The 13,197-nt window shown below is 55.9% G+C and overlaps 1 protein-coding gene across 1 annotated transcript in view; it reads right to left on the bottom strand.

Annotated features, from left to right (window-relative positions):
* Positions 1-8,416: 8,416 nt before the first annotated feature.
* The window catches only part of Tmem132e (transmembrane protein 132E), a 53,420-nt gene continuing 48,639 nt past the window's right edge, over positions 8,417-13,197 (bottom strand). Inside the window, exons 7-9 of the mRNA XM_023719987.1 lie at positions 12,094-12,382; positions 11,073-11,264; positions 8,417-10,252 (exon numbers count right to left, since the gene is read on the bottom strand). Coding sequence (XP_023575755.1) covers positions 9,197-10,252; positions 11,073-11,264; positions 12,094-12,382 — 1,537 coding nt within the window. The 3' untranslated portion in view covers positions 8,417-9,196. The remainder of the gene's footprint in view (positions 10,253-11,072; positions 11,265-12,093; positions 12,383-13,197) is intronic.

Below are 13,197 nucleotides of genomic sequence, written 5' to 3'. Positions count from 1 at the left end.
CACAACTACACGTAACTCTAGACAGCTTTGAACCTTCCTAATGACTTCCCCATCTACTCGGCCACTGGAGCCCCCTACCCTCACTTCTGGAAGCTGTCCAGGTGAGGAGGATGGGCCTGTTCCAGAAGGCGGTAGGCCTGAACCATCAAGGGTAGGGGTCCTCCTAATTTGCTTTTGGCACTCAGCTGCTGCTATGCCTGTCTGGTGGCTGTGAGTCATAGGTGGGGACAGAAGAGCAGGGGTTCTCACTGGTCAGCATCTATAAGAGCCCCTTTCAGGCTCCAGGGCTCTTAGGGGAAGAGAATTAGAGTCGGCACACTTTCATTCCCTGCTCCGGTCCACAACCATCTTGTTTGGGAATGGTATGCATAGCTATCTTATTGTATTCTCTTTCAGTTGTGACTTCTACTCCTGGATTAGATGAGTGAGTGGCCTTGCTTACTGGAGCCCCCTTCAGGTGAGGCCCAGAGCTCTACAGGGTAGGAGGGACAAGAGGACACCAGGTGGGGCTGAAACACTCCAGGCTCTTTGTAGACTCCAGACTACTTTGTAAGTTGAGTGAAATCCTCAAAACCCCGTGTGCATCCTTCCACCCCCTCTGACACCATTGCAGGAGGCTGAGGACTCTTGAAGTCCTACAGACCAGGAGGTGAAGTTGGGATGCTGGATCAGTGATGGTGGGGACCCCAGGAGTGTGCTACCTTGGCTTCCTTGTCTACTGGGGAGGGAGATGCTCCCTGGTGGTGCACATCAGCTGGAGACAGTGCTCACTGACATTTACCCTGGCTGTGTGTGGTGGAGAAAAGGGAAACCTCCTCCCTGCCACTTCCATGCCTTACAACCCCCATGGCTCTGATTAGTAGCATCAGTAAAGTCCCTGTGTGCCAGCCCCTGAGCCAGTGTGTGGACCCTGAACTGAAGAAAACAAGGTTCCTGTCCTCACTGGGCCTTCATCCTAGTGACGAGACACAGAGCACTGGCTAAGGGTAAGGCCAGGCATTGGCAGGTGCCTTGAAGGACAAGGGGGCCAGCTGGAGGGATGGCGAGGGTCTCCAGGCAGCTGCTTGGGGTAGGAGGGCCCAGGAGGGATTTCCAGATGGGAAGCTGAGCAAAGGTCTTACGCTTGCTTTGCCTAGCAGTTCTCAGGTCCTGGGGCAACTCTTTAGGAACAAGATTTTCACAAAACTGACTTGATTGGCCAATGTCCTTATCTGGGTCTTGGAGGAGAGATATAGCAGACAGATTTCTGGACTGGCCTGGTGGACCTGGAGGCCTGGAACAAAATCTGTGCATCTCCCTGGACATAGGAGCCAATACTGGAGGACCAGGGGCTACCGCCGACCAGGAGACTCAAACCTAGGGGAGAGCATTTGTAGATGAAACCCATCTCTCCCCAGTCACATCCTGCCTTGGAAAAGGTATCTCTGCCATCAGAAACCAACTGGCTATGGAGGGCTCCCAGTTCTTTGCCCAACTGCCCTGACGGCAGAAACCCCTCCATCTAGAAGGGGCCAGGCTGCTATCCTGGAAGCAGTGTACGGCCCACCAGGGGATTATAATGCAAGTCTTGGAAGAGGAAAGAAAGAAGGATGGAGTGGGCAGAGGCGGCAGCTGGCCAGCTGGCTGTGTCCTCACCAGTCTGTGAACACAGCCCAGAGAAAGGCCAGCTTGAGATAAGCTCCCTGTGGCGGGCTGGGCCTTATCTGAACCCCGCAGATAGATATCTCCGCCTGGCTGGATGCGGAGACCCAGGGAGGCCCTTAGAGCTCTGTGCCAGGCTGCGGAGCTGGAGGGGGCTGCCAGGGGAGTGATCTGGCAGACAGCTTCCTGGCCTTCCTTAGCTGAGGGTCTAGGGACCTGCTTCCTATCAGCATTACTGTCCCCAGTGATGTCACCTGGATGGAGGAGATCAACTGACTATTCCCAGACCCCAAGCCTGAGAGATTCAGTTAAGGCCACTCATCTTCCAATAATTCCAGGGAACAGAAGTCATCAGGAAAGAGCAGAACTTGGAGAAGGCTTTAAAAATAGCTACCTGGGGGCCCGAGGAGATGGCTTAGTGGAGTAAGTGTTTCCCTGGCAAGTGCAAGGGCCTGAGTTCAATCCCCAGTTCCACACAAAAATAAATAAATAAATAAATAAATAAATAAATAAATAAAATTAAATTAAAATGGCTACCCTGATAGCAGCTCTCTGTCAAACCTCTTCTGAGTTGGCACACGAACTGTGTTCTTCCAATTCCTCTGTTCCAACTTAGCGAATCTGTAGTATCTTTGTTTTGGGGATTTCCAACGTCTCCGTGAATGTTGAAGCACTCCTGAGAGATGACTCCATTCCAGAGGGAGTCTTCTATCTACACACCAAGCCCAAACAAACCAACAAGAAAATTGAGCAGCAGAGTGAAGATGGGATCCGATCTCCACACTACATCACTTTAGGAAAGTTATTTTTCTTTTGGAAAATGATAAAATAATAGCTTGCCTTCGCTGAGGCAAGCTGTAGGTTAATTTCCTGGTATTCGGGTACAATAATTCATTTAATCTCCACAAGAACCCAGGGATTAGGTAGCACTTTATCCACAGTTTGTAGACAGGGAACCAAAGCTCGGAGGGAGGAATCAGTTCTGCTTCCCCCATGGCCTGAGCCAAAGCCCCGCGGCGTGCCTTTCTTCCAGCCAGCCGGAGGAAGGACTCTCTCCACCCACAGAGTCTCTGCCTTTTTCCTCCCTGAAGCCTTCCTGATTGCCAAGCAGAGAATACCCACCCAGAGGCCCAGGGCCACCCCCTGCATGAGGGCTTCTAGTTCCACCTCATCAGATACCGGCCCCAAATAAATCATTTCATAGTCTCCTTCACTGCAGAGTATTTCCAAATAGAGGGCCCTCCAGCCTGCTTTAATGAACAGATTGAAATCTTTGCAATTAACTCAGCGATGGCTTGCATGTAAATGGGCATCCTTCTGCAGGTTGTGAGAGTGCTGTTCCAGTATGGGGCAGCTAGCTCCCGGGCTCACTTCTGGCTGACGAGCTCCTGTGTGCACAAGGACCCCTGAAGGTTACCTATGCAGAGGGGCAGCAGCGCCCCTCTGCAGAGACCCCACGGATATGTGGGTCCTTAGGGTCTGTCTGGCCTGTCTGGGACCCTCTGGATGGGTCCTGCTCCTCTTTTATTCTGTGTTGTCCGCTGCCCTGTGGCTTCTGCCTTCTCTCCAGCTCTGCCCTGGTAATGTGGCCAAGCAGGAGCTGCTTTGAGTTGTTACTGCACTGGAGCTGGAGTTTCCATAAAGGGCTACATTCCTGGCATGCTGTTCTTCCCTCTCCCTTGTCCTCCCCTTTCCATCTCCTGCCCTCCCCTCTCCATTCCCTTCTCTCCCTTCCCCCTCCCCTCCCCTTCCTCTCCCTCCTCTGTTCTCCCTCTCCCCCTCCTCCTCCCTCCTCTGCCCTCCCTCTCCTCTTCTTCTTCTTTTCCCCTCCCTTCCCCTTTCCCTCCCTCCCCCTTCCCTCTCCCTCCCCTCCCTGGTCCTTTTCCTCCCCTCCTTCCCGCTTCCCTTTCCCTGTCCTCCCCCTGCCCTCCTCCCTTCTCCCACCCACCCAGGGGATGCGGGCTAACCACAGTCCATCCTGCTGCCTTGATAGCACACTCCCACAAGCCCTTCCAGGCCACTGCACCCCTCCTCCAGGCTGCCTTCCCAGATTCAGTGCCTGCCCTCCACCTGTGCTTCGTCCTCACTCCCTGTCCTCATAGCTCATGGGACACCTGCATGGGTTCTTCTCTGAGTGCATGATGTCATTTCTTCTGGGTGGTCAGCTTCTCTGTCAGACTGAGTATAGCAGGCAGGTGTCTTAGGTCCCCCAGAGAGTGACAGACTCTGGAGGATGTGGCCCGTTCTTCTTCTATCAGAGAGCCAGAAGTCCCCAGCATGGTATCAGCCTGAGACATCTGCCTGTGTGACACATGCTGGGGGACAACCCACATTTCCATTGCTCTTTGCTTCTTGACACTGCCCCTTTCAGCCTGGTGACACCTCGAGCAGTGACTGGCGCAGCAGGTGGAGGCCGGGGACAGTTGAGGGCCACTGAAGCCTGTTAACTGATTCCCCCCACAGCAGCTTCCCGCCAGATGGAGGAGGGTCAGGGTAGGGTGGGCGCAAGGGATGGATGGGATGAGAACTTCACACTTGAGGCTGGAGGCCTGTCAAGATAGATGACACTAGAAGGACCATTAGGCCTGAAGTCCTAGTGGAGGGTCATTCCTTGCTGCACATATAGGCTTCCAGCCACACAACCAGTCAGTGACAGCGTAGGAACCCCTATTGAGCCCCCAGATTCCCAGACAAGGACTCCTCCGCTATATCAGAGTGAGTTTCTGAGCTCCTGATCACCCTGCAGGGTGCAGTGTGGGGCAGTGGGAAGACTTGGGACTTGGAGCCCAAGGACCCTGGCTTTGATTCCTGACTCTGCTATGTAGCATGACGCAAATCACACAACTCCCCTGAAACATGGTTTTGCCATCTGTAAAGTGGGTACAACAGCAGTATTTGCCTTACTTGGTTATTATGATTGTCAGTGCAATGATGGCCCTAAAGTGCTAGCAGGTAGTGACCTCTCAGTAAATACGGATGATCATTACATGCTACTTGGCCTATGCTTGGCACTCTGCTGGATCTCGTGGAGCCACTGTAGCAAGGATAGGGATGTTCCCTGCTGCTATGGTTTGTGTTGAGTTGTCCTCCCAAAGCTTCATGTAGTTACGGGGCAGACATGGCTGGAGGAGCAATGAGTGGCTTGAGGGGCTGGGCCAGAGAGATGCGAACAGTTACACTGGCTAGCCTGTGCTTTCTCAGAGATGTGGAGAGGGGCATCCTGGACACGGCAGCGTCCCGGCCTCTCCTCCAGCGTCTTGAAACCTCCAGTAACTGTGAGCTAAAAAAACCTTTCCTTCCCTCATTTTGAGTGTCGGGCATTTGTCCCAGCAACAAGAGTAACTAAGACACCTGCCTCCCAGTTTCTCTGGCTGGTCCCAGGCATTGAGAGGACAGCCAGAGTTTAGGACAGGAGCAGCCTCACTCCCAGCTCCAGGCACCAGGCATCTTTACTTGTACCACCAGCTCCCAGACCAGGCCAGCGTGGCTCTTGGTTAGGAGAGCCTGCTGCTTCTCTGCTCTGGTCGGGGGATGGCCATCTGCTGCGGCAGTGGACTGAAGATGAAGCACACAGAAGAGAAGGAGGCCCTCTGCCATGTGATTGGCCCCTCAGACGCGATGGTGAGCCCACATGTCCACAGTGATGTCACAACCCCCCATCTGCCCCAGCAGTGCCCATGACTGCAGCCTTCAGTGAGGGCGGTAGCCTTGCCTCCAGCAATCAACATTTAAGAGACTCTTCCCTGCCCCCCGCCAACAGACGTCCCTCCGCCCTGTCCCCTTTGCAGAGGTCATCAGTTGCTTCAGGATCCAGCAAGGAGTAGCTGGGTTTGGAGCCACCTCCAGGTTATCCCTAAACTTGAGAACTGAGGCAAGTTCCTTACCTTCTCTGTGCCTATATCTTCATGTACAACACAAGAGTAGGAATTCTTACCTCCAAAACTCTTGGAAGAAACACAAGTGGTGAGCCAAAGACCTCTTCAGGGAGGCCAGCAGCCTAGTCATGGTGATTTCCATTTTTTAAAAAAATTAGTGGGGAACTGATAGCTCACGGTTGATGAAGTACTGGTGGAAGGTCACCAGCAGTTACACCATCAGACCCTAGGAGCCCCTGCAGGTAAGTCTTCTCTAGCCCATTGACTGCATTTGTAACTTTCTCATTTTGGCTCTAAGCTCTGTGTCCCTGACCCAGGTACCTGGTACATAGTAAGTGCTCCGTCAGTATGTGTCAAAAACCGGCACTGAGGAGCATCAGGGCTGGTGCAGAGAGGGCTGTATGGCAGTGGAGCTGGCCCGGGTGGGGCCGTGCCACAGCGGCTTCTCTATGGCTTCCCATGCCTCTGCCCTGCCTTCCCTCTGTGGCTGGCTGAGAAATCTCATTTTGCTCACTAGCTGATTCATGGGCCCAGCTCCCCAGGGCTCCCTGAGCAGCTCTTTTCAATAACTATTCTTCACAGGATCCTGTGATTCATTTTCAGAGTTGAAGACAAATTTTTAAAGAGGAGTTCAGTGCCAGGGCCATTCCAGAAGGGCTGTCGACTTAATGTCCTGCCTCGCTCCTGCAAAGCCTGCTCCGCTCACTGGGACTCTGAGAGGGTCAGGCCTTGCCACTGTAATAACTGCTTCTGCATTCTTCTGAGTGGGCAGAGCTGTGCAGGCCAGGGAGAAGGGGGCGTCGCCCAGGGAAGCACATGCGCCTCTGGCTTTGTTCTGCTGTGTGACTTTTGGTCAACAGTGCCTCTCCTTGGGGTCCTCATGTCCAGGATGGTGGAAGCAGGCAGGCCAGATGCCATTCCCCTGGTGCCCACTTCCATGAGTGCAGGGCAGGTCCCTGGAGGTCTCAGCAGTGCAGTAGTAGCTCATGTCCCCTCCTGTCACCTCCACAGGGGATGAGGCAGTTGACAAATCTAGCACTGAACTACTCCGTGCATTAGCTCTGTGCAGACTGCCCTGCGGGGAGCCTCAGCCTCTCCATTCAGCATCCTCTCAACCCTTCTCCCACTCCCTGTCCTTCTTCTCTCTTGTACCTGGGAACAAGAGAGAAGGCATGAACCTGAGTCCACCACCCTCTCACTGGCCTCCCTGCCTTTGTGTGGGTGCTGTTGGTATTTTTTTCTATTGCCAAAGATTCAATCTCTGCTTGGTATACCCACTCTCTACCTTCCTTGACATTCTTGGCTATGTTCTTAACAAACATAGCCCAAGTATATGTTCCCCTCCTCTGTGTTCCAGCAAGCCAGGGCAATGCTGTCTGATCATCCTGGATGGCAGGAAACTAGCCTGTCTGATCCTCCCTGGGGGGTTGGAGGCTCCTAAAAGACAGGCCTGTTGTGTTTGTCAAGAACCTGCCGGGCTGGGAAGATAGCTCAGTAGAATAAGTGCTTGCCTGGCAAGTGCAATGGCCTGAGTTCAATCCTCGGTTCTGCCAAACAACAACAACAACAACAACAACAACAACAACAACAACAACAACAACAACATCCCCTGCCAATTCCAGGCACTGCGGTAGGCACGATGGCTTATGAAGTTGCTGCTACCTCCATGCCCCTCTGGGGGCCTCCAGGAGCTTACCGCCAGGGGGAGCCACGGAGCACAAGTCTGGTGCACTAGGAGCCCTGTGGCTGGGCTGCAGCTTTCAGCAGCTGTCCCCTTGCCGCTGAGCTAGCACATGCTGGGCAGATACCGCCAGCTCTGCTCTCTCTTTCAGATCTGCATCTCATTTGCAAAGCAACCCATAGTGGGACAAAGTGCATTTACCGAGATGGGTGGAGTGGTTGAGGTTAGAAGCCAGGCTTCTTTCAGGTCAGGCAGTGGCATGTTCTGGTGGTGCCAGAGCAGCCCCTGTCTGTTGGAGGTCTCTTCCCAGAGAGATGGACTGTGGTTCCTGCTCTCCAAGATGGTCACTGTCCTGCACCCTGAAGGCTGACCAGCCACTCTGGTGGCTCCTGCCCACTCTGCCTGGAGCTCCTGAGCTCACCACTTTCCCTATGTTGCAGCCTGTGCATGGCCCAGCATATGGCTTGTTCAACCACAGGAGGGGCACCGCACCTGGCTGTCTTCTCTGCTGTGGAAGGCAAGCTTTCTCCTCGAGCCTTGGAGAGAAGGAGGCTTCCTTCAGAGTGTGGCAGGAAGAGGCCTCAGCCGCGAGGCAGATTTACAGAGCAAGAGGTGAGCAGGCTCAGGCAGGCACACCAAGCCTCTGCCAACATTTCGGTGCCCTCCCACCCTGAGAGGCTTCTCTCAGCTCCAAGGGTCTGTCCTTTCCTCTCTGCTCTGGGCCAGGCACACCAGACTCCCAGAGGAGCCACATCTACTCGAGGGCGTGTTTCCAGGTTGCTTCGATCTTCATTCCTGGATGTGGGCATCCGCACAGTGCCAGAGAGTCTCCCTGGGTCTGCCTGGAGGGGAGGGCGTGCATGGACACAGTCACTGTGTGTGTGCATGTGTGCACATGCGTGTGTGTACATGCATGTGTGTGTACATGCTCATGCACGCAAGGAAGAGCCAGAGCCAGTCATGTGTACTGTCTGTTTGCTGGGAGCTGCTGCCCTCACCCCCAGTCTGATGGCCTCCCTTTATTTATGAAAAATCTGACACAGTGGTGGGTAGAACCCAGAGAAAGGGGCCATGGGACAGGGAAAGGGCGGCACCTGCTCCCTCCAGCTTTAGCGCCCCCCAGGTCCCTCTCACCCTCCCTGGTGCCCTCTCCTCCCAGCCAAGGACTCCACCTTGGGGAGATGGTGGCTGCCCACCCTGTGGCACCGAGGGAGGCAGTGTGAGCACAGCCAGCGGTTAAGGCGTGCCAGTGTCCCTCCTGCTGTGGAGGAGGGACACCCAGTTTCCTTTGCTCCTGAGGACCACAGCATGGGATTGAAGTGTGGCCAGAGACAGAGTCGAGGACTCCTCCTGCCTGGGGACCTGCCACAGCCCTGGAAGAGCCCAGGAAGGTGCTTCCTTGGTACCAGGCCCCTCTGTAGAGTCAGCCCCAGGGCCCTGGGGGCTCCTGGATGCCGGCAGTTCCCACAGCTGTCCCCCAAACGATCTGTCCGAAGCAATATCCTTGGCAAGGCGGGTTGCTGCCATCTTCCCACCCTGCAGGATGGAAATCCCTGAATATTGGTTTGAGAAAAGTCTTTGTGCAGCCTGTGACACAACACCCCCAGGTCGCCCCGCATGGGGGGAAGACAGGGTGCTTGGGTGGCAGGGCCGGACACAGCTTGGGCCCACCTCGCCCCAGACCCGGTGTCCTCCAAGCCTCGCTCTTGGGGCTGGTGATGCTGGAGGCAGGGCAGAGGTTCTAGAAGGGTAGAGCTAGGCTGGGATCACTCCTCCTGCAAACCTGGGAGGAAGCAGACCTCCACCGGCAGGGGGCGTGAGAGGGTCAAGGTGGGCGACTGACAGGACCAGGAGGTGGCTGCTGGCTCAGAGCAAAGCTGCAGGGCAAGGGATATAAACTCAATCAGCTGGCCCTGGATCCATGTGAGCTGGAGTCCTGGCCGATTCTCACCCGGAGAAGACTGCGTGGTGGACGTCCCGACCACCCGGGAAGGTGCTTCTATGCAATCTCTTTGATTCTACGCATGTAATTGTGCAGGTCTGGAGGTGGAGTAGGCCTTGTGGTGCCCGCCACATCCGGGCAGGCCCAACTCAGTTCCTCTTCATCCTCCTCATCCTCCTCACCAGCAGGCACTGAGTCATAGGCCAGCTCCTCCGAGGGCAGCGTGGTGAAGGTGGTAAACTTCACCCTCTTGCGCTTAGAGGTGGGTGAGCTGGCAGGGTCCTCGGCCTGGTCCCGGGCCGAACCACCGGAGGAGCCATCGCCCCGGCCGTGCACCTGGCTCTGGACACTGGTCTGTGAGCTGCCGCTGCTGTGGTGGTCACCGTGGCAGCAGGCGGGCACAGTCTCCAGTGCGCTGCCAGCCGGAGGGGAGAGCTCACCTTGTACCCTCAGAGGCTGCCCGTTACCCAGGAACACCCAGTGGTGGGAGTGGTCCATGCTGGTCTGGCCCTCGGGCGGGATGCGCTTGTGCCGGTATCGAAGCACAAAGACGATGCAGTTGATGAGGAAGACCAGGATGGCGAGGCAAAAGACGCCCAGCAGGGCGTACATGCCGATCTCCAGGTCGGTCAGACCCCGTGGCATCTGTAGGAAGCCGGTGGGCAGCGGCAGGAAGTCTTCTGTGGGTGGCACGGCTGGATTGGAGGTGCCCAGGCCGGGGCCCTCCAGTGCGGGCACCGCTGTGCCTAGTGGACCAGCTCCTCGGGCTTCCTCCTCCCCCGCGCCAGGCCCCGGCTGGCTGGGGCCCGGGTAGTCATAGGTGGGGTCCTCCTCGTCCCGCCCAAAGTGAACCCGCAAGCCCACTGGCGTAGTGGCCAGCACGCTCTTGCGCTTGGTCTTCTGGCAGTTCTCAGCAATAGTGAGCTCGGCACGGAGCAGCTCCCCTGACCCCTCGGCCTCAGCCACCACGAGCGGAAAGGCCCGGTCCTGGGTCACGGAGGCCACCCGCTCGTCCAGGCTGCTCACCAGCAGCCCGTAGTCCCGGGGACTGTAGAGGGAGAGCGGGGCTGTGGTGCCGTCGCTGTAGGAGAGCCAGAGGTTCAGAAGGGCTTCCTGGAGGAGGAAGGGGACAGCAGTCAGAGGCTGTTCTGGGGCTTGCTGGCTAGATCCCCTCCTGAGCCGGAGAGGCTTCCGGCCCCTGCGGTGCCCCCAGAGATGGGACAGGCAGTCAGGAAGCCTCTGGGGGATGGGAATGCTCCCTTCCCAAGGGGGCAGAAAGGGTGTGGAGCAGGGTGTAGGCTGCATCTAGACCTCATACAAGCCCGAGAGAAACTGAAGGTAGGTTCTGCAGAGGTAGACCTCATATGTCCAAGCTTGACCTTGGGAACTCCTCTACCAACCTCAAGCTAGTGAGAGACACCTGCCCCCAGCTGCCTCCTCCATCAGTGGAGACCACCTGGGGATCGCCCTCACTGCAGATTTGGGGGCTGGGCCCAGAGAGAAACAGAGTCTGGGCACAGAGTGCTAGAGCAGAGGATTGTGGGTCCTGGTTCCTGGCCCGGTGCCAACACCTCGTCCTCACTCCATTGTTCTCTCTCCTGTCACCTCCCACCTTGATCTTTCAGCCATGGCGTGTGACTGGAGCTCCTGGGCTGAGCTTGGGCACTTTCTGGGGGTGGGACAGAGATGGCTGCTCTCTGGGAATCCAGGAGGTGACCCTCTCAGAAAGGGCTCAGGGTGGCAGGTGGAAGAGGTAAGACCAGGCCCAGGTCTGCACAGAGAGCAGTGAGTGGGGCGGGTGAGCAGGCCTCTGCTGGCAGGCTGACCATCCATTGCCTGAGGTCCTAAAGCAGTGACCCAGAGCACAAGAGAGAGGCAGAGTCCCCCAGTGCATACCTCAGGTCACCTGGCTGGTTAGCTGGGAGCCAGTTACCTGCTTGAGGAAGCTGAGGGTCTGTTGTGCAGCTGTGGTGGCCAGGATGGTGTGGCTGCTCCCAGGGCTGGGCCGCAGGGAGAGGGCCAAGCTGGCTACCACCTGGGCCTGCAGCTGTGTGATGCTGACCTTCTCTTCTGTCACTGTCAGCAGCGTCTCTCCCAGCACAGCCTCTGTCAGCGGGGACACCACCTGGGGCAGTGGGTGAGGGTGAGAGAGCGCCCTGGGTAGAAGGACAACAGCTTCTCCCTCCCAGGGTTCCCTTCTTGAGTCTGTAGCACTTCTGGAAGAGTGTCCCATATGGGTGGCTTGGACTCTGAGTCCTCCAGTTCCCTGGGGTCAAGGACAGCCAGAGGCCCAGGTGGAAACACAAGTACGAGGTAAGCTGATTTTAAGGAAAGAAGCCACCCCAGGGATACATGACAACTGATCAACTTCAGTGTCAGGGAGACAAGGGGCAGCGGTGGGGACTGTGGCCAGTGGGAGAACCCACGCTTACTTAAAGGGGACCCTCAGGATGGCACCAGCTTGTTGCTACTGGCTGAGACTACAAGTCTGATGTTGCCAGATTCACTTTTCGGTAAACTGAAAAATCTAGCCTGCTTTTTACGATGACAAATCTCTCAATTTTCAAATGTCAGATCATTGTTTTAGAAAACAAATATGTCTGCTGGCTCATGGGTCACTATTTACACTCTCTTAGTTTGATGACTTCTACCCAGACACCAAGTTGTGAGAAAGGGATGTCAAAGCTAAGGTCTTAGGTCCCCAACTTGCCTTCCTGGCCATACCTGTTCTGGGGGCAAGGTGGGAGGGGCATGCTGAACTCCACAAGGTTGATGCACACTGCTGAAGCTTTGCGTGAGAGTCTGACCAAGGAGGAAGCTAGAAGAGTTTGCTCTTGGTTGCTGCAATCTTGGGTAGAGGACAGGTGGGAAGGAACTGATCCTGGGACCCATGGGGTTGGTTCAAGAGCTGAGTCCCCCCCCCCCCGGGGGTGTTCAGACACACCCAAACCTACCTTAAAAGGAGTGGTGCCTGGCTCCAGGCCGGCCAGCGTGCTACTGTCCACCATGTGGGCCACGCGGGGGTCGCCCACGCGCATGAAGTCGCTGACCAGGTCCGTGACCTCCACCAGCCAGTCTGGGCCCAGCATGGTGACCACTTGGTCAGTACCCTCAGAGGACGTCGTGTGGAACTGGGTGAAGACCTGCAGGGTGGCGTGCTGGTACTGCAGGGTGCAGCCCCTGCTGGCACTCTGTCGCCGCTCCTCTTCCTCTTCCTCCTCGTCTTCGCTCTCCCGGGCTGACCTGGGGTGGGCATGTGCCAAGGTCAAGGCTGGTGGGGTGAACGGCCCCTACCTGGCTATGACCCCCTGCCCCGCCGGCTCCTCCCTTTGGGGCAGAGAAGCACTGCAAAGAGCGCCCCTGGCTTGTGCCTTCCAGCCTGGGTGCACCAGGAGGCCTAGCCCTCGCCTGGACAGGGGTTTCTTCGAATTTATTTTCAACACTGGGGATGCACTCCAGGGCCTTGCACTTGCTACACACAATTTCTGGTACTGAGCCCCATTGGCAGCTCCTCCTTTGACCCCTATCACCCACGTGTGGGGCCAGCTGCTGTATAATCCCAACAGAATGCTTCTCTTCTATGTGCCTGGCACTATACAAACTCTGAACAGGAGTGGGTAGGGACTCCTTGCAGTAGAGTGCCACAGACTTAGCCAAACTGTGTCCTAGGGTTGTGTGGCAGTAGAATTTGTAAGTGAAACTTGGGTGTGGAACTGAGGAGATTTCCAAGTCCAGCATGGAAGGTTCCACTTGGCTCCCTCTTCTTGCTTTTTGGTAAAACTATTATGCACCAGGGAATCTGTACTTGGGTAGGGAAGACTTGAGCTCAGGAAAAATGGACAAGGTGCTAAAATCAGGAGACTTGCGGCGAGGAAGGCATGTTTTGGAGATAAAACTTGCTGGTGTTTGGTTAGTATCATCCAAGCAGAGTATGCATCCACACAGAGAGCTCTTTCCCTTGTGTTAACTAATTCAATCCTCACAACAATCCTAGCAGGTATTATCTTGCCCGCTTTACAGATAAGAAAGCAAGGCACAGAGAAGTTATGTAAGTATTT

This window comes from Octodon degus, unplaced genomic scaffold (assembly GCF_000260255.1).
Source record: "Octodon degus isolate 3935 unplaced genomic scaffold, OctDeg1.0 scaffold00072, whole genome shotgun sequence".
Classification (NCBI taxonomy): Eukaryota; Metazoa; Chordata; class Mammalia; order Rodentia; family Octodontidae; genus Octodon; species Octodon degus.
This window is presented reverse-complemented; position numbering and strand designations above follow the sequence as displayed.